Genomic DNA, 19,815 nt, shown 5'->3' on the forward strand with positions numbered 1-19,815 from the left:
GCTGAGGGCAGCCGGGCGGGATCTCTGAGACAGCGCCGACAGGCGCCCGCTCCGGTTCTACCCCTGAGGGCTTTACTCCCCTCACGGAATTGTGATAGCACCGACCAAGAACCGCCACACCACTTATTACTTGGTTGTATAAATTCAGTTTATTTCAGCATTTAACAGAAGACAAAGCTCTCAATAAAAATTCCGTTTTCAACGTACACATGGTCATGCTGGTGTGTCTCCTAGAGGACTTTGTCACTAGTTGCTTTCCTTTTTCTCTTGGGGTAGGTATGGGGATAATTAAACAGCTTACACTGACCGCAAACTAATTTTTTCTCTAATTAGCTACAAATATAAAGGTTTAATTTGTTAAGGACAGGCTGTTTATCTCTCCAAGGAAGGAATGAGCAGAATCTCTGCTGCTTTTCCACAATTCCCTGGTACATAAAAGCTCACAGTTCTCTCCGTTCTCTATCCCCAAAATCCTGAAGAGCTTATAAACAGATTAACATACAAATGAGTTAAAGAAGGACTGTGTTAAAGCAGGGATGCAATCTAAGGAGTAAGTGACTGTGTCCAGCAGAATTAAGGAGAACAGAAAATGTGTGAAAGCCATGCTACAGCAGGTTATTGAAATTGCTTTGTATTAGAATGCGTATTTTTAAGGTTTTCACAGAGAAAACACAATGAGGGTGGAAATGTGGCACTAATTCCCCAAGGCAAACCATAGAAAAAGGAGAAAGAAAATGTTCAAAAGCGCTGCTTCATAAGGAGCATTTAATGTCAATAATTAAGAGATTAAAAACAAATCAAAGAGAGAGAGTTTTGAGCCCAAAAGCTCAAAACCTGGGCTTTTTCATGTCTGCTAGCTTCTCCAAACAGCCACACAAATGCTTGTCCCAGACTTTAAACATGGGGTTGTCTTGCACTAACAACCGCTGCAATTCTGTAATTCTGTAAACAGAATTGCAACATACAGCTGTAAGAAAGAAGGGGGAAAAACCCCCAAACTGCACAATCAGATATAGCAAAAACATACTACAGATCCCCGTGCCTATGAAAAATACTTAAACCTGGCATTCAGAAGTTTCTTTTGCTGTTTAAACCACGTCATGAGGTTTGTGCAGACAACTGAAACCCCTCCTGCGGCCTCCACCAGTTTATTGATTAAAAAATAAAGTTTCTGCTGTGTGTATTTGGGGCAGAGGAAAGAAGGGCAGAAGAAAGTTTCTTTCTGGAGCGTACTACACCACCCAGTGCTACCTGAAGTCACAAGTCCAAACTTAGCATAACGTTTCAGAAAGCTGTGGTATGGTCACAAGTCAATTGCATCATCAGGAAGCAAGATTGTTCTTCTCAGTTTATTAAGCAAACACCCCTGAGTAAAGAGGCTGATACCCACTTTCTTCTTTCTTGCAAGTAAGCACACAGACACTCAGCATGCCGAAGAACTGGAAGAGAGGGAGTGCACAAGAGACTTAGTCCTGCTGGATTTCTGTAAGCCATCACACTAAACACCTACATATCAGATGACTTCATCGCATGAAAAAAACTCACTTAAAATACGTCTGTTATTTTTGCATACCAATTCCCAGTAATAGTTCCAGCCTGAGTGTCTCCTCTCTGGTTTGTCCCATTAATTAATAAATTTGTATTAATTACTAGTTATCTTGCCATGGGGAGAATTTCAGTGAAAAGCTGGGATTATTCTGGAATGAGTTCTCCAAAATATTTAAGCATGCCTTTGAACAAGGAGTGATAGGGATGGCTTCCCAGTGCCAGAGGGCAGGGCTGGATGGGATATTGGGAAGGAATTGCTGTCTGTGAGGGTGGGCAGGCCCTGGCCCAGGGTGCCCAGAGCAGCTGTGGCTGCCCCTGGATCCCTGGCAGTGTCCAAGGCCAGGCTGGATGGGGCTTGGAACAGCCTGGGACAGTGGCAGGTGTCCCTGCCCATGGCAGGGGGTGGGTAGGGATGAGCTTTAAGCTCCCTTCCCACCCAAACCATCCTGGGATTCTGTGACTCTAAGACAAAATGGATTCCCCTTTGAATTTCCATCCCAAATCCCCTACTATCTTTTGAATCCCTCCCATCATCGTTAAGCAGATGAAATGGAGACAGTTGGAAAAACACCAGTGAGGAACATAGGACTGAGTCTACTTCAGAGGCAGAAGAAAGCTGTAGGAAATAGGACAGTGAAGAGGAAAAAGACCCAGGATCCAAGGGCAAACAGTACTATTTTCATGAGGGAAGAGACAGGAGCATTTTACCTTTACGATGGCAAACCCCAGGATCACAAGCATGGCATAGCCAATGACGCTCTGCAGCCCAGCCTCCAGCCCCTGTGCACAGCCCTGCCAAGAAAGAGAGGGGTAAAAACATGCTAAAAGGTGTTCACCCAGCTGAAAGTTTTTATTATTTCTCCTCAAATCTCCCAAGGAAGCAGGCCCTGGTAAGGCCTGTCTAACCAGCACTGCAGACCTGAGGAACTCAATTCTTGGCTTCCAGACCTGATGGCTTATTTCCTCCTGCATGAGGAGAGGCACTGACAAACTGCAACTCACTGACATTTGCTGTGTCTGAGTTTCCTCTAGCTCAGGTCGCTTAAACTAAGTGCCAAAACTCAGAGCCGGAAGGCCATCAATGGTATCTATAAAAGTCAACTTAGGGGCTTATGCCCCAGACTGGAGAACCTGGTATGGAGTTAATAGAATCACAGAATGGTTTGGGTTGGAAGGGACTTGAAAGATCATTCAGTTCCACCACCTGCCATACGCAGGGACACCTTCCACCATCCCAGGTTGCTCCAAGCCCTGTCCAGCCTGGTTTTGAACGCTTCCAGGGATGGGCAGCCACAGCTCCTGTGGGCAACCTGTGCCTGGGTCTCACCATCCTCGTATCTGATCTACACTGACCTTCTTTTAGCTTAAAACCATCACCCCTTGTACTGTTGCAACAGACCCTGCTAAAATGTTTGACCTCATCTTCCTTACAGGCAGCCTTTAGGCACTGCCAGTGGCTCTGAGGTCTCCCTAGAGTGTTCTGCCGGTGAACACCCCCAGCTCTCCCAGCCTGGCTCCAGAGCAGAGGGGCTCCAGCGCTTGGACCATCTTCATCCTCCAGATTCAGCATGATCAATCCTACATGAGTCTTCCCTGCTCCACATCTGTTTAAACAGCTACAGCTATGGGCATATCCCTAAACTCTGCCAGACGTGCTTCCGTCCACAGTTCCACCTGGCTGGAAATGAACACAGCCCAGCTGTGAAACCAAGCCCCTCATCCTCACCCGTGTGTTGAGTTTCTGTGGCTGATCCAGATGCCCTGTACAGTTCTTCACCTCTTGCTGGCAGCAGCTGAGGGGAACACTGTTGTTCCCAGTGGAATTAAACCACTGGGTGGTCGTCCAGTCACTGTAGTTCTTTACCCCGCAGCAGAGAAGCTACCAAACACAGGACAGTTACACAGCGGTTACTGTTACATAATATAATATTTATGTATTACTAGTTACATAATATGTATAGATATTATACATGTTCATGTATGCGAATGCTCATGCTGAGTTAAACCTCTCTTAGGCATAGTGGGACAGAGGTCCCACTAGTTTGCAGCAGATTTACAAGCAGCGGTGCTTCAGGAAAACAATCACAGATGTAATAAATCAACCTCCTTCACACATTATTACACCCTTCTTAGTTTATTCTCCGTGAAAGCTCCAATATGAAGGTGACAAGTTGCAGGGTAGAGTCTTCCATCATCTCGCTATTTTATGGTGCAGTGTTCCCAGCAGCAATTATTCATATGTACTTGTTTGCTCTGATGCAAATGTCACTCCTATTAACCAGATCCCTCACTACATGAACTTCACACTTGGAGCCTGAACACACCAGCTCTGCAAAGTACGGCGCACCCTCAGCTGCCTTGGAGAATCAGATGCTAAACCCAGAGCCAGGTTCCAGGATACAGCCCCACTCATCCCTTTCCCTCCTTTCCCAGCCTAAATTCCTTGTTTAGGACCCAATTGTTCTTTTCCAAACAATGCTTAAATATTTTGTTACCTGTTCTTGCAAGTAATCCACAACTTTAGACTCTGAGTTTTTCCCATCATACTTCTCAAAGACTGAGCGCATCGTACTTTGCACATCAGTTTTTACCTGTTTAGATAGGGAAAAACAATGCAGATGGTTTTAATGTGAGAGCTGAAAATTTTATCTGGTGGAAACTGCGAAGTATCTGTATCCCAACTATGTGGGAGGGGGGATAAAAAAGTTTTAAAAAATCAAAATCACACAAAATTCAGGTTGCGTTTAACTGGAATCACGTTCCTGGGTAGAAGCTTGCCTCCCCTGATGGAAAAGCCCTCCTTTGGGAGCATCAACAACTGTTTAATTCAACTCAGAGACTGTTGTGATGCCTGCCAGGCACTTTATGTATTCACTGTGTTCCCAACAAAGACATACCCTTTCCCATTTGCTCTGCAGGTTGCAGGACAGGGGATGAAGTAAAAAAAAACCCAGATAAATTGGAATGATCAAAAAATGTGAGATATATTCTTTACTTTTAGGTTGGGACACAGATACCAATTCTTTGCTTACCTTTTCCCTGTAAACAAATCCCAGTACAAAAGCGGACACTTCTGCAATGAAGATAACCAGGATAATGGCCAAGAACTGAAAATAAAAGAGAGAGACTGTAAGAGAGAATCCCACAGTATTTGAATTCAATTGCACAATACACTTCACCTACATTTACATCAGTAAATGATCATTACCTCCTATTGCCTCTCCTATCAAAATAGTTCCCAGAACAATTTAGAACAGAAGAAGCTGTGGGTGCCTCACCCCTGGAACTGTTCATGGCCAGGTTGGACATGGTTTGGAGCAACCTGGTCTAGTGGAAGCTGTCCGTCCCCATGGAAAAGGAGTTGGAATCAGATGAGCTTTAAAGTCCCTTCCAACCCAAACCTTTCTGGAATTACTGCTCATGGCTGGGACAATGACTGTGGCTCCATAGGCTCGTGCCTGATCCTGAACACTGCCACGACATGACCTGTGTGAAGAGCCTATGAAACACTTCACAAGGTGGATGTCAAAGGGGAGAGTGCACACATAAACCAGCAGCTAAGTTAGGTACATTGTGCACTGCTTGTGGAGCTCACATTGCTGTCAGGGCATGACTTGGGGCATGAAGTTACTCTAAGTGAACCTTTCTGGATTTTTAAAAATAATTCTATGAGAAGTCGAGGCATGCTTTCAGCAGTCAGAGGACTGAAGTCAGCAGAAAAACAGATATACATCTGGTTTGCTTGCTTAGAAACTTGTATTTCCTCCTGTTCCTTCACCACCTCACTCCTCAAAACTTGCTGCTTCCCACACTCACCTTCATCAAGCCAGGTGAGGCAGAGCATGAGACTGTCGATAGCAGGGGGTGTTTGCACAAGGCAGTGCCACTGACAATCCAGCCTGCGGCTCACTCACCATGAACCAGAGCACCACAGCAGTACATGACTCGAACGAACCAGCAGTGCTTCAGCAGTGTGTATCACAATGACCTTTTACTTTCTGTTTCACACCCCCGAGGTCCAGCCTAGCACCTTCCCTGCCAGGGGGAGGCAGACGATGCACACGGACGTGCCACTCACCAGCCCCAGGCCGACCCGAGACTCGCGGAAGGTGGCACAGCAGCCGATCAGCCCGATGATGAACATCACCACGGCCACGCAAATGATGATCACGGCCGGCAGCAGGGCGTACTTGTCCTGCAGAAAGCTGTCGTAGCTCTTGTAGGTGTTGATGACGTACGCCCCAACATAGCTGAGGCCTGCAGCTGCCGCCTGAAATGCAGTAAGGAAAGTGATTAGCAGTTATTTATTAAGCCTCTGACCTGGAAACTAATCGTGGATTGTTTTCTAATAGTGGTTTTGGAAATAATGGCTACAGTGTGCAAAGAGATAGAAGAAAAACATGCTGCATCTGAAACTATTACCTAATCCAGCTGCGCATTCAAACTTGAACACAGAGAAGACAGAATTCACTTGATCACTCCCCTGCTAATAAGGCACCAGTGGAGCCGAGCTGAAAGGCTGGAGTCTATAGATCTACATCAGTGTCTCCGCAGAATGCCAAGCTCACACTGCCTACCCAGGATCACCTACATCCCACCCAAGGCTGCATTTGCAGGAATCAGATCACCACAGGGACGAGTTGTTGGTTTGGGGCTTTTTTTTTTTTTTTTTTTTTTTTTTGAGAAAAAACTCATCCGTTGCACTCTCACAACAGCGTTAACCACTAAGGCAGGCACAAATGTACCTAGTCTAAGCAAAACAGAGTCCCTCCTTTTCCTGGAGGAAACCGATTTCTGCAATAATCTATTTATAATCTAAAATAATCTCTCTCCCAGAAGGATGTTTTGCCGATTGAGGCCAACGTACAATGCACCAGTGACAGTTGTCCTGGAGACCAAAGGCTTTTATCCACTGGACTGGGTACAGCCCTGGAAACACCACCAAAAGACTCAGCCATGCCCTGCCAAACCTCACCGATGGCATAAAAAAACTCTCTCAAGACTCAGGATGGCTCACCCACCCTTTGTAATCTTGCAGCACAAGTAAAATGAAACACCCTCTGTATTCACATTCTGGAAACTTGAGGGAAACCAGCCGGTTTGTTCTGAGCAGGTCACAGCAGGATTTCATCAGGCAGCCTGGAGCAGTTCATTACTTCCCCAGCACTGTATGTTTTAATTAAATCAAACACTCCTCATGCTGGAGCTAGGACTTGCTAATTCCTTTACCTTGTTTGGCTCTTTCCCCTCCAGCCAGGTCTGCTGCCTGCCCTGCAATTACCTCCAAGTGCAGGAACATCCTTTGTTTCAGACAGCTCCCGTCCCATAATCTTGCATTCCTGGATGCTGTCTGTACCTCAGAATTACTGGGGTCAGAAGCACCAAGTGAGGAAGCCAGAGACATTTAGCATATGCCACACAAGATTCTGCTGTGCTGGGGCTCAGATACAGCAGGTCCTCTTCAAAGTGGGGTATCAGGAAAAGGAATAGGATCACCAGTTCTCAACAGGTTGTTTGTTTTTCCTCTCCACAGGCACTGGGTTTTCAGATAGTGCTAGTAATTAAAGCATTTCCTAAAGCTTCCTTTCATTTTTCCTCTCATTAAGGAAAATCTCTTTCCTATTTCCCCTCTCTGCAGGTACAGGGTGAGCGTGGCTTTTTCCTGCCACCCCTTGTTAGGCATGCAGGGAAAGGATGAGACCACTTTATCTCAAAGGGCACCACTGCCTTCTCACTTCACCACTGGAGTGGGGTTTTGAGGAGGAGCAACCCTACCTTCTCCTCCAACATATGTTCCTGAACTGAAAGTAGGACAGGAAAAGTCCTTGGAATGGCAGCAGCACTAAAGGTGGAGGTGGGGATGTCCCACCTCCATCCTCCTTTGCCTTCAGTTGCAAAAAAGGAATGAAGGTGCATGACTCAAAAAGTTTATCCTGTATTTCTGGCCTGGAAGGCTGGATGCATGTGTCTGTCCACCTATTCTCTGTTCTGAAATAGCATCATCTGGGCAAGGACAGTCATGGAGAGCCAAGCAAAGTTCTGCCAGGGCCTCACCACCATCACAGGGAACAATTCCTTCCCAATATCCCATCTCACTCTGCCCTCCAGCAGTGGGAAGCCATTCCCTGTGTCCTGTCCACTCCAGTGTGTGTCCAATGTCACTCTCCACCATGGTGGAAAAACACTCTTCATTTTTCATCCATACTGCATTTTCCATCCATTTCCAGCATGTTCAACACACAGTGCAAAGGAAGCAGCACAGGAAGCTTAAGACCAGCTGTCTGGGGGGAGCTAACAAAAACCTTGCTGCAAGTAAAAGGCTGCCACAAATTAAGAAAAAATAAATAAATGATGAAGCCAATTCACAGAAGGCCCCTAAAGCCAGGGCCAGCAAAGCTCCACAATAGCAAGACAAAACCAGAAGGTCCAGTGTTAAGTTCAAGGACATCAAATGTAAAGCACTTTCACAGAGGGTTTTACTGCAATACTCGGGATTGCCTCGCTTACAGTAAGAGACAAAACACAACCAGCAAGAAGTCTATTAAAATTTCCAAACTTCTGCTTCCAAGCAGAAAAAGGAAGTGTAATGAAGTGTAGTGGTTTGGTCCAAAATACTCATTACTCATACAAACCCAGAAGTCTTTGGGAAAAGATCTGGCTTAAAGGAAGATGGCATTTTTCCCCACAAACAGATGCTGCACTTCACCCATGGTTTTTAATTCAGTGGGAAGAATCCTGAAGAGCAGGGTCACTCAGGAACAGAAGGCATCACAGCTAATGATCTCTTCCCTGATTTGTTTTTGCAGGTGAGTCCCAGAGGCAAGTTTTGAAAGCAAAGATGAAAAGTATTTCAGAATATTTTTAAATCAGAACTCTTCTCTTACACCTTTCCAGAATTTAAAGCAAATTCTAAATCTGGTGGAAGGATTTTTTCACCCCAACAATACAAAACCTACAGTCCACTCCTAGATCTGAGATGAAGATATACTAAGATGTACTTCTCTAGAAGTACCAGTCCTTTGCATTGCAAAAGTTGGATCTCAAAGTATGTCTGATTAGGTTTCTGTTGGATCTCAAGAAAAAAACAATCTCACAAAGGCCAGTTTGAGCGATTACTTTTGAGGGGGAATAGATCAAATACCTCGTTTTTCACAATTAGTCAACCACCTTCTCAAACCCATGTAAATTAAATACAAGGATGTTAGGATTATGCCAAGAAATTCACACTACAAATGGTTATTGTTCTTCACACTTTCTGTCAGTGTCCTGCTTGGCAGCTTACTGTCAGCCAAGTCATGCCCATCAGGCTCACGCAGTGCAGGGGTGAGCGCTGGCTCAGTGCAGCTGGCACAAACCCCAGCACAGGCAGCCATATGGCAGAACCACCTCCCCTGGGCCACCAACGGCAAGCACAACACCCACACCTGACCCTGTTCTCCCCAGGCAGCTCTAGCTGACTCACCAGGGCTCCAGGAAACTGCTGGTGTTTCTTTACAATGCTGATGACTTCCTTAAGACAAGATGACGAGATGAGGCAAAAGGGAATTTTGCAAGAAAACCCCTTTTCACGGCTGGGCAACAGAGCTGCAGCCACCTCTGCTGCCTCACCCAACACACCTCGCACCCTTCAAGGACCTAAGGCCAGAATCACTCAACTTTTCAAATCCCACGCCCTTGACAGAAAGCAGAGAAACTACTTGAGCGTGAAAAGTGAACTCCTTGGGGCTGAGTGAGAAGACAGCCAAGCTGTGACAGACACCAGATTTTCCCAGGCTGAGGTTTGGGCAGGGCCTGGGCTCACCAAGCTCTTCCACGTTTAGCTGAGCCAGCTGAGCCAGGGGAGCAGGTGCACACAGTACATACACAACAAGGGGGGACTCTCTCCGTCGCGTAACGCACACACAGCACCCTGAATATTCAATCCTGCCCGTGGAACAGAAGCCTGGGCTGTCTCACTGATGCACAACAGGACAGCTGTTCTAACACTAATTTTATGTATATTTTAAAATACAGCAAGCCTTTTACTTTGTGTTCCACAGTTTTTACACACTGGTGACCATAAGCCCCTGCCCTTTTCGGGAGGCTTACAGCCATGCAGATACTTCACGCCACCTAATCAGCATCACAGCCATAGAAGGGGCTGCTTAAAGCTTCCTCTATCACTGTTCTGAACTAGATGCAAATTTTTTATTTATATCTATCTATATTTTTTTTTTCCTATCGCTGAGGCAGAACAGGTGCTTTTCCACCTTTACTTCTCTGTTTTCATAAGCCAGCCTTATGTGATGGCTGAGAACAGAGGTTTGTGTTCGTTTGCAGTTATCAGCACAGGCTTCTTTGTCCCCTGCCAAACCCACATAAGGTACAGCAAAGGAGCCAAACTATCAACTATGAAATTATATGGCAGTGTCTGCTGGTTGGAGGTTTTGGGGTAGTTTTTAAAAGGTTTCTCCCAGCATCCTCCCATTTCAGAGTGTCAATTCTATGACTCGGTCTGTTACTGTAAACGGGTGTAAGATTTCCTTTTCAAGAGGCTGGGCAATTAAAAATACAGAGTAACAAAGCTGTACTGTTAAAAGGAGAAGCTTAAGAACAGGGTGAATTCCAAATTCACCCCATGTGTCCAGCACGATGCAGCCTCTATTCAGTAAAAAATGGAAGCTATGAGACTCAAAGACATTTCTCCTTTGTCAAATGGGGCTTTCCCAGGGCCAGCACTAATACCCATCACAGCACAAAAAACTCAGGCTGGCTGGACTTTGTACCCTATCATTAACTTTTTATGGGCAAAGACAGGTAAGATAAACAATACCATTTTTCCTGACACAGTAAGAGCAGTTGTCTTCTGCAGCAAACTACTGCAAATACATACTGGAAGAACTATGAATATCCACACAAACCTTTTCTGAACAACTCCCACCCAATTTGTCATTAGACAGCCAGCTCACAGAGCTGCCTGAGTTAATTCTAAGGCTCAAATCCCACTTTTTTCACCAGTGTCTTTGCACAGTCAGGGCACCTCACCCAATGTAACACCCGATGCTGGTGTTTTGCCTTCCCATCCAACACCTGTGTTCACTGGGATGCTATCACCTTCTCAGTAGTTTCAATCTGCCACAGGACAGAGTGGGACATGTCACCTTCAATTATTACTTTCCCAATTACAATTATTACTCCTGTGCTGCCCCCATGTCCCCCATATCTAGAATCAGCCCCCAGCAACACTGGTCGCAGTTACAGCTGCTCATCCTCTCCTTAACACAGAAGATACTCCATATCTTTGTTTGTTCTTTGTTGGGTTTTTTTTTCTGTGTACAAGAAGTGGTTTTGATTTACCTTGACAGGTAAATCCTCTGCTCGAAAGGTTTTGCACATTTCCTCCATAAATACTGTATTTTATTACCCAACAGCCAGCTTGCATGGCAAGAGGAATCACTTTCTGGCTCCCTTGCTGATTTATTGTACTACAAGATTTATTCTTCCCATTCACTACCAGAGTTTCAAGTCTTCCCTGGCTGCTGCACTACTCCATTCCTACGGAGACAACAGGTTTCCTAGTGACTTCATGGGAAAAGAAAGGCACTGAGCACTCTTGAGAAAGCCTTCCTCACTTAATGCTCATTTTAACCAGTTTAAAACTCCCCTTAGCCTACATGGACCAGGCACTCACCAGCTCTGAGGGTCTCCCTTGGCCCGAGGCAAAGCTGGTTTCTCCCAGCAATGAGAGTGACCCCAGCTCAGCACCTCCCATCCCACGTGCACAATTTTCTCTCCCTTTTCCCATCCTGGGTTTAAAACTCTGCCAGCTGGAAGGGACCTCCTGGCTCCAGTTACCATTTCCTACCCTGCTTATGCTATTAATTTCTCCAAAGATAAATCAAGTATGGCCACATTTGTGTTCTCAGGTTTCCTCCAGGACAGTGCTTGGTCACTCTCACAGTGAAAAAGGGTTTCTGATGTTCAGAGGGACCATCCTGTGCTTCAGCTTGTGCTCACTGGTCCTGCCACTGGGCACCACTGAGGAGAGCTCAAACAGCATCACCTGGGCAGCCACAGTCAGAGAGGAGCAAGCAAAGCTGCTTCTCTGAGCACCCTGTGCCAGGGCCTGCCCACCCTCACAGACAGCAATTCCTTCCCAATATCCCATCCAGCCCTGCCCTCTGGCACCGGGAAGCCATTCCCTGGGTCCTGTCCCTCCAGGCCTTGTCCCCAGTCCCTCTGCAGCTCTCCTGGAGCCCCTTCAGGCCCTGCCAGGGGCTCTGAGCTCTCCCTGGAGCCTTCTCTTGTGCAGCTGAACACCCCCAGCTGTCCCAGGCTGGCTGCAGAGCAGAGGGGCTCCAGCCCTGGAGCATCTCGGTGGCCTCCTCTGGACTGGCTGCAGCAGCTCCAGGTCCTTGTGCTGTTGTTCCCCAGGGCTGGGGCAGGACGGGGTCTCCTGGTAGTACACAAACTTGCTGTGTTCCCTCAGATCCTTGCGTCATGAAAGCACTGATTTACAAAATAATAAAAAAATACTGAACTCAGCAAGCTGGCTTTGGACTGGAGCAAATAGCACCAGAGGTGTGAGCTCCTACCAGACAGCCCTTGATTCCAGCAGCACCAACAGCCCCAGGAGAGAATTCCTGCTGATCTCATGCCAGTTACTACCACCAAACTAAAACCTTCAAATCACAGTTTCCTCACGTGAGCTACACAGGTGGGACAGAACCAAGACATCTGTTCTGAGCCAACTTACACCAAGCTACAGCAGACTCTTCAAAGTATGTTACACCTAAATATTCAGCTGTGATGTACAACTGCAGGGCATGTTTCAGCCTGCCTTCTAAACACACCTCAGGGCTGCTTGCTGGGTATGGTTGGAAGCGCTTGCTTTTTCCTTTCCTTTCTCAAATGAAAACAATGAGCAGCTGCCAAAAGGCTCTGAAAACCTATGTCTCTGTTTCAGGAGGAAAAAAAACCCAAACCTAAACAAACGTTTTCTTGCAGTTTTTACATGCTGCAAAAACACACACTCAGAGGGGATTCTGGGTGTAGTGGGCTTGTTTTCAAGTTATATTATGTAAATGTTCGCCTAAAGAGTTGTTTTAGCACGTCTTCTTCTGTTCCCCAAGCCTAATTCCAAGGTTATTTTCCCATCCCTAAAAGCCAGCACATACCCCACAGAGCATAAATGGTGGGATGCAGTGCAAAGCAAGGAATCCTGCCCCAATTCCTACAACTTCTAATGCTTAAACCCCTGCCTTGGGGCCAGGGTGCTGCTGTTAATCACAATCACAGAACTCTGTGCACCTCTGAGGCAACAGGACCACGAGGAGGAGAAAGCAGAACTCCCATTTTCACTTGTATTCTAAATACACAGACTGCAGGGCATGAGCTTGCAGTGAACGTAACTTCAGCTGAGCATGGATTGATTTATCAGCCAGTGCCAGGCTGTTTTGGATCTGAGCAGCCTGTTAGGACACAAAACACCCTGTAGTTCAATATTTGCCTTTGGAACCACCCCAATTTCTCAATCAGCTGTTCCAGGCTCAGACACCAGACCAAGTCCCTGCACCAGACCAAGGTGCACCTAAATCACAGAAGAGCTAATCCTAAATCTTGCTAAACAGGTAACAAAATAGGACCACTCAAGCAGTTGTAATTACCAGATGCACTTCCACAACACGGAATCACAGAAATCCAGAACGGTTTGTGCTGGAAAGATCTGTAAACCTCATCAAACTCTACTCCCTGCCATGGGCAGGGACACCTTCCACTATCCCAGCCTGCTCCAAGCCCCATCCAGAGCCTTGGGCACTCCAGGGATCCAGGGGCAGCCACAGCTGTGCCAGGGCCTCAACAAACTCACAGGAACAATTCCTTCCAGTATCTACCCTAAATTGCCTCTCTTTTCAGTGTGAAGCCATTCCCCTTCTCCCGTCACTACAGCTCCTGACGAAGAATCCCTCTCTGGTTTCCTCGTAGCCCCTGTCAGACACTGGAAGGCTGTCACATGGTCTCCACACAACTTCCTCCTCTCCAGGCTGATCACTCCCAGCCTGTCAACATCAGACCTCTGGATTTGGAGACCTGCACACTGCGAGACTTTTGAAGAGATCAAAGTGCCTTTAGGGATGGATACACAGCCCGGCCATCCAGCGGGTCCATTCATAGCCACAGGGACCGCTGGGGACAGTCTGACTCAGCCTGTTCCCCCGAATCCCCATCACTGTCCCAACACTTCCCCTGTGCTGACCACACAGCACCAGCATCTTCATTTTAATGCAGCCCGTGAGGCCCCTGCACAATACAGCAAAGCCCATTTTCCTGGACATCAGTTCAGTTCTGCTTCCTGATTTTGGGCAGAATAGTTTTAAACAAGGAGGAACTTCACCCTTCGGAAGGCATACTCAAGAGGATCACACCAAAGTGCCCAGCCCCATCCTGTGACCACTCTGCCTCATGTGGCTGCTCTTCTCTCACCATTCAGAAACGAGTTACAAATCACAGAATCACAGAATGGCTGGGGTTGGAAGGGACCTTAAAAATCACCCTAGTTCCAACCCAAAACAAACCCACCACTTTCCCCTCTCCACCCAACACTCCTTATGCTGGGTCAAGATGTGCCCCAGACCTCCCTTCCTCGTTGCCCCCCATCAGTTCCATCAGAGGAGCAGAAACAAGGAGTCTGGACTGAAGTCTGGTCCTGAGCCCTCCCAGGAGTGGATGAATGACCCCATTTTCACTTGCTGGATGTGTTAAAAGAAAATAAAATCAATACAGCTCTTGGTTAAGCAGCTTTTTCGGACAGTACTGTGAGTCAGGCGACCCCGGGGCATTGTTCCCCTGTAGAGGGGAGAGCTTCCACAGCTCTCCCATCTCCCTGTCAGGATCATGCAGAGCATGAGCACCCGGCAGAGCTGCCTGTCTCCCACTCTCCTGTAAAGCAGGCAGCTACAGGCAGGCTTTGCCTAAGAAAAGAGGCAAGAAAGGTGAGAAACAGGCCACAAACACCCAGACCTCTCTAATGACTCCTTGGAGAATACCGCCACCCTTCAAAGGAAGGTGTTTCTAGCTCAAATAATCTTCAACATAATCTTTGCTATTCGCTACACTGTTCATTAAAAATTATTAAGAATTTCCCTTCTCACTGGGTTTTTTAATTTTTTTTTTTTTAAATTATCCAGATTTCTCTCTGACTGAGGCTTCAGAGTAAGCATTCCCAGACTACCCATCACTGGCATGAGTGATTTCAAATTATTTATACATAAAGGAATTTTTCTTGTGGGTAAGTTTATACCTCCAAATTACTACAAATTATTTAAAGTGAACCACAGCAATATTATGATTCCTTGAGCAACCTGGTCTAGTGGAAGGTGTTCCTGCCTATGGGAGGGGGCTGGAACTGGTTGACTCTTAAGGTTCCCTCCAACCCAAACCTTTCTGGGATTTCATGATTATTCTATGCTACTAATGCCCTGAAATGCATTTGATTCATGCTTCTTGGAAATTCACAGGTCGCAAATCCAAAAATATTTGCAAAAACTACCTGATGTAGTGTGTCAGGGAAGGTGGAGAAGGGAAACGGGGAAAGACAAGCTTTGAAGCACTGAGACATTCTCCACAAGGACTCAGTGAGAAGGCAAAGCCCCTCTCTATTCTCCAGTCAATGAATGACTTTCGCAGCCATCTGGACTCCTCCCTGTCAGAGGGGTACAGCCCTGGCCCAGGGTGCCCAGAGCAGCTGTAGCTGCCCCTGGATCCCTGGCAGTGTCCAAGGCCAGGCTGGACATTGGGGCTTGGAGCAGCCTGGGACAGTGGAAGGTGTCCCTGCCCATGGCAGGGGGTGGGATTAATGACTCTTAAGGGTCCCTTTCATTCTGGGATTCTGGGTCTTCTGTGCAGTTAAATCCCAGTACAGAAACTGCAGCTCACACCTCCTGGTATCAGGGCTGCAAAACCCAGCTGGGTCTTCTGAAGAGTCAATGAACAGCCTGTAATCAGCTCCGGAGCACCCTGCTGCGTGTGGGGGCAGAGGGAATCAGCTGGGAAATACAAGCCCGGCTTCACTGCTGGCAGGTAGAGAGAGCACATCTTGCCAGGGATCAGTGCTGCTCCTGCCCTTCTTGTCAGCAGATCAAATGCTGCTCTCAAATCCCCTGGTCCTGCTAAAGCCCCCCATGCAGTAACTTACCCTTATGCTCCTCCCTGCTGCTGGCCTAGTGAAGCAAGCCTGGAGAAGCACGCACCTCTGCTTAAAAGTGAATGGGAAATCTGGGCCAACAGGATTTTCACTGCAGAAACACCTAAGGTAGCCCTTGGGTGGTGAATTAAGAGTATCTTGAGTTGGAGGGGACCTACAAGGATGACTGAAATCCAGTTCCTAGACCGCAGGACCACCAGTGGATGCCAAACCCCCTCTGAAGGCAGAGGCCTGTTTAGTGACAACGAAGCGGAAGGCGAGCAGGGGCAAGGTGCTGGATGCTTTGAGGTTAAAAGCAACCTGGGAAGGTGTTTACTGCACTTTATACAGAAACATTGGAGCACGAAGCTTCTGTCTAATTTTAAGATTCTCAGTTTCTTCCCTTAGACCAGCAGGTGAATCCCAGCATTTCACCTCTCTCCTTCAGAAAGAGCATCACCACATCCCACCCAGCCCACTCCCCTCAAAAGACATTACCAAGAACATCATGGTCTGGTCTGACCTTCCCTCTCCCTCTTTTAGGTCCCATGAGATAAACCTGCCTCCCCAGTCTTCACCTAGAGCAGGCCAATACCCACTCACCAAAACAACCACACACTCGCACCTAATTAGTAGGTGCTAAAGGGCAGAACCGAGGTGGGAAGAACTCCCACAGCTTGAAGCACCATCTGTGGTAATTGTACAATTAAAAATCTTTAATTACTGACTTTTTTGGGGGAGTTATGCATAGATCCCCCACCAGAAGAACGACCCGCACATACGATGCTGAGCCTGGTGCTTTGGAGAAAAGCTGTCTTTTCACCTCATTTAGGAAGCCCCGATTTGTCATCCTGCAAGATCTGACTTTCTTCACTCTGCATGATAACAATCAGAAATCCAAAAGAGGATTTTTTGCCTTTTTAGGATATTCTTAAGTAATAACTTCTGTCAAAGAATCACATCTGCACCATCTGCTGACTACGCAGGTGGTGAATTATTTTCCATAATCACTTCCAAGCTGGGAAAGATCTGCAGCATGCAACGTCTGGACATGAATTACTCCTTGGAGAAAGGCCCTAATGTTCTTTGCAAATCCTGTGTTTTCACAATCATCTAGAGCCGTGCACTTACAGAGCCCTAACTGTTAGAAATGTTCTGAAGGAGCACAAAAGAATCGGTCCCTCCATCTCCACCCTCCTAAAACCAGAATTCCAGGTTCTGCAGTTCTGCTGCTGGAATGTGATTACCACACATAATGGTGGCAGCAGCATCTGAATGCCACAGGTACTGCACTGCACTGCTCTTACTAGGATAAAAAACAACCCAAACGGCCGGTCTGGGTCACCCCAAATTCAGAGGCCACAGACATGCAGAAGGATAGTTACTGACAGTCCATGGATGCAGATGATCTATCACAATGAGAGAGTTCCCCTACAGCAGAAGAAAAGGCACTAGAGACATTTCCAGGAGGACATGAAGCTGTTGTTTCATTTTTAAAAAGCCAAGCAACGATGCTAGCCTGAGCTACACCTGATCTGAGGCTCAGGGGCTTTCCACATACAAACACTGGGATGCTGCAATGTTTCTCTGCGGCTACTTCAAAAAACTAATCACCACAAACCAAGCAAACACTTTGAGATCGTGCTATCTGGTGTGGAGCAGTGACTTGGCCTGCAGCTCCATTTGTTCCAGTGGCTCAGGAGTTACATGGAGCACATGCAGCAATAAATTGTGCCGAGACTCCACAAAGGAGGCACAAGACGGAGGGGACGCACTCCTCACCACAGCCAGCAGCAAGTCATGTTTTCACAAAACGGCACCACACCCCACGAGGCCCCAGGGATTAATTCAAGCAGTATTCCTTCTTTTGCTTTATTTTTTCTCTCCCCACGTAGCTTCTCTCTTTGGGAAAACTCTGATTCTTCTCTTTGGGAAGAGCCCTCAGCAGCCTCCCCCGTTACACCCAGAGCAAGGCGCGCTGCTATGCTGAGCCCCAACCGGGGCCGAGCAGCTCCAGGCCCTCACTGTCGCCAGCAGGTTGGAAGCATCCCTGGCAAAACCCTGTCTGGAAAACACTCAGATGCTACAAAGCAGCTGTGAACCCCCAAACCACGGCACTGACACACACACGAGGCTTGACAGGGGCCCTTCCTCAACAGCGGCACGTAACTCCCAGGGCTGTCCACGGAGGTGGGGGTTTTCCAAACTTCCACATACGCAGGGGAAATGCCCAAGCCTGGTCACCAGAATAATCCCCAGCTCTTCTGAACAGCCATGAGCCCTGGGCCCCACTGTCACAAGGCAGCCCAGCCACGCCACGAGCTCCCGATGCCGACACCCTCAAAACAACAGGCGTTAGGCTAAAAAGTATACAAACCACCCTCATTTTTTCACTTGCTTGTACATAGTTATTGAGGAAGTGATTTGGAAGGCCGTAACTGTGCCAAGGACACAGCTGGAACAGTGTTCTCAGCTGTTTTCCTCCCCAAAGATTCCTCGCCCCAAAAGTGGAGCAGAGTCCTTCTACCATGCCCTCGCCATGCGGCTTCCGATCACAAAACGAGGCTGCAGCCTACTTTAACTAAAAAGAATACTAAAAAACAGGGTACCTTAAAAACAAGCCACAAAGAAAAAAAAAACCCAACAAAAATAACAAGCTCTGACCCTATTTCTTAGAAACTTAAGCCCCTAAATCTCCTCGTTCTTTAAAAATACGTAATTAGGGGTCGCTACAGAAATGCACGAGTCACCCGCACACAGCTAAGCTCAATGCCCGGCTCGCCGTGGGAAGGACACCCGGGACCAGCGGCATGTCCCACAGCAGCGTGTCCCCCTGCCAGAGCCCCGCCACCCCCCGCGGGACACCCCGCAGCCCCGGTACCCAGAAGGTGAGGCTCAGCAGCAGCAGCACGGTCTTGGAGGTGATGACTCCGCAGTCCATGTCGGCAGCAGCTCTGGGGCCGTGTCACCGCACCGGCCGTGGGTTCCCCGTGGGGCCGCCCCCGGCCCGCCCCTGCCCTGCCCTGCCCACCCACGGGACGCGTTTCCCCGTGGCCAACCAGGCGGATTTCCAAGAAGGGGGTGGGGAGTGCCGGGAAGAAATGTCAAAGCAAATGATTGTTGACTTCTGCGTGGTTTGGTTTTGGTTTTTAGTTTTGTTGGTTTTTTTTTTTCCCCTAAACTTCTGCAAGTTTTCAGCGAAGTTAAACTAAGCCTCCTGAAAGGCTCTGACTGCAGCACGAAGGTTTAGCCAGATTTGCCTTCCAGGACTGCTAACCCACAGCCGTCTCCCTTCATCCAGCCCTCCCCAGCCTGTCTGGTTTGGTCTGTCTGAAGCCTTTCAATCACATGCTCCATGAACAGCAGGAATACATGGATCGGTGGGAATACGTGGCTCAGTGCTGGATTAACACTGGAGTCGATGCCCTGGGCCGATCCCCAGCGTGGGCAGCAGGGCAGGGGGATTCTGCCCCTCTGCCCCGCTCAGGGGAGACCCCACCTGCAGAGCTGCCCCAGCCCTGGGGAACAACAGCACAAGGACCTGGAGCTGCTGCAGCCAGTCCAGAGGAGGCCACCGAGATGCTCCAGGGCTGGAGCCCCTCTGCTCTGCAGCCAGCCTGGGACAGCTGGGGGTGTTCAGCTGCACAAGAGAAGGCTCCAGGGAGAGCTCAGAGCCCCTGGCAGCGCCTAAAGGGGCTCCAGGAGAGCTGCAGAGGGACTGGGGCCAAGGCATGGAGGGACAGGACACAGGGAATGGCTTCCCAGTGCCAGAGGGCAGGGCTGGATGGGATATTGGGAAGGAATTGCTGTCTGTGAGGGTGGGCAGGCCCTGGCCCAGGGTGCCCAGAGCAGCTGTGGCTGCCCCTGGATCCCTGGCAGTGCCCAAGGCCAGGCTGGATGGGACCTGGAGCAGCCTGGGGCAGTGGAAGGTGTCCCTGCCCATGGCAGGGATGGAACAAGATGGTGTTTAAGATTCCTTCCGACCCAAACCATTCTGTGATTCTGTGACTCCACAACACAGGTGTGGACACTCAACAGTACATCCCATCCACTGGAATGAGAGGCTGAGCAGCTGCAGGGAGGGGTATTGGAATTCAGTGGCTGCA

The 19,815-nt window shown here is 48.1% G+C and overlaps 1 protein-coding gene across 1 annotated transcript; it reads right to left on the bottom strand.

The window, feature by feature from the left end:
• Nucleotides 1-130: 130 nt before the first annotated feature.
• LOC121664696 (tetraspanin-36-like) lies at nucleotides 131-18,708 on the bottom strand. The gene is made up of 7 exons (XM_042028168.1): nucleotides 18,591-18,708; nucleotides 5,627-5,818; nucleotides 4,581-4,655; nucleotides 4,044-4,139; nucleotides 3,275-3,427; nucleotides 2,257-2,340; nucleotides 131-1,439 (listed from the first exon to the last, which is right to left on the bottom strand). The coding sequence occupies exons 1-7, from the start codon at nucleotides 18,648-18,650 to the stop codon at nucleotides 1,353-1,355; spliced, it is 747 nt and encodes a 248-aa protein (XP_041884102.1). The 5' UTR covers nucleotides 18,651-18,708; the 3' UTR covers nucleotides 131-1,352.
• Between the last annotated feature and the right edge of the window lie 1,107 nt (nucleotides 18,709-19,815).

The sequence above is a fragment of the Corvus kubaryi genome, unplaced genomic scaffold (assembly GCF_017639235.1).
Source record: "Corvus kubaryi isolate FWS band 111438036 unplaced genomic scaffold, C.kubaryi_AGA036_p1.0 37308, whole genome shotgun sequence".
Taxonomy (NCBI): domain Eukaryota; kingdom Metazoa; phylum Chordata; class Aves; order Passeriformes; family Corvidae; genus Corvus; species Corvus kubaryi.

What these genes read in the sequence shown, in the direction of transcription:
- LOC121664696 (XM_042028168.1), bottom strand. Translation starts at nt 18,650, where the DNA reads ATGGACTGCGGAGTCATCACCTCCAAGACCGTGCTGCTGCTGCTGAGC. An exon ending in TGCTGAGCCTCACCTTCTGG is followed by an intron (nt 5,819 to 18,590) that starts GTACCGGGGCTG and finishes ACTGCATTTCAG; the next exon opens with GCGGCAGCTGCAGGCCTCAG. An exon ending in CTCGGGTCGGCCTGGGGCTG is followed by an intron (nt 4,656 to 5,626) that starts GTGAGTGGCACG and finishes TTTTATTTTCAG; the next exon opens with TTCTTGGCCATTATCCTGGT.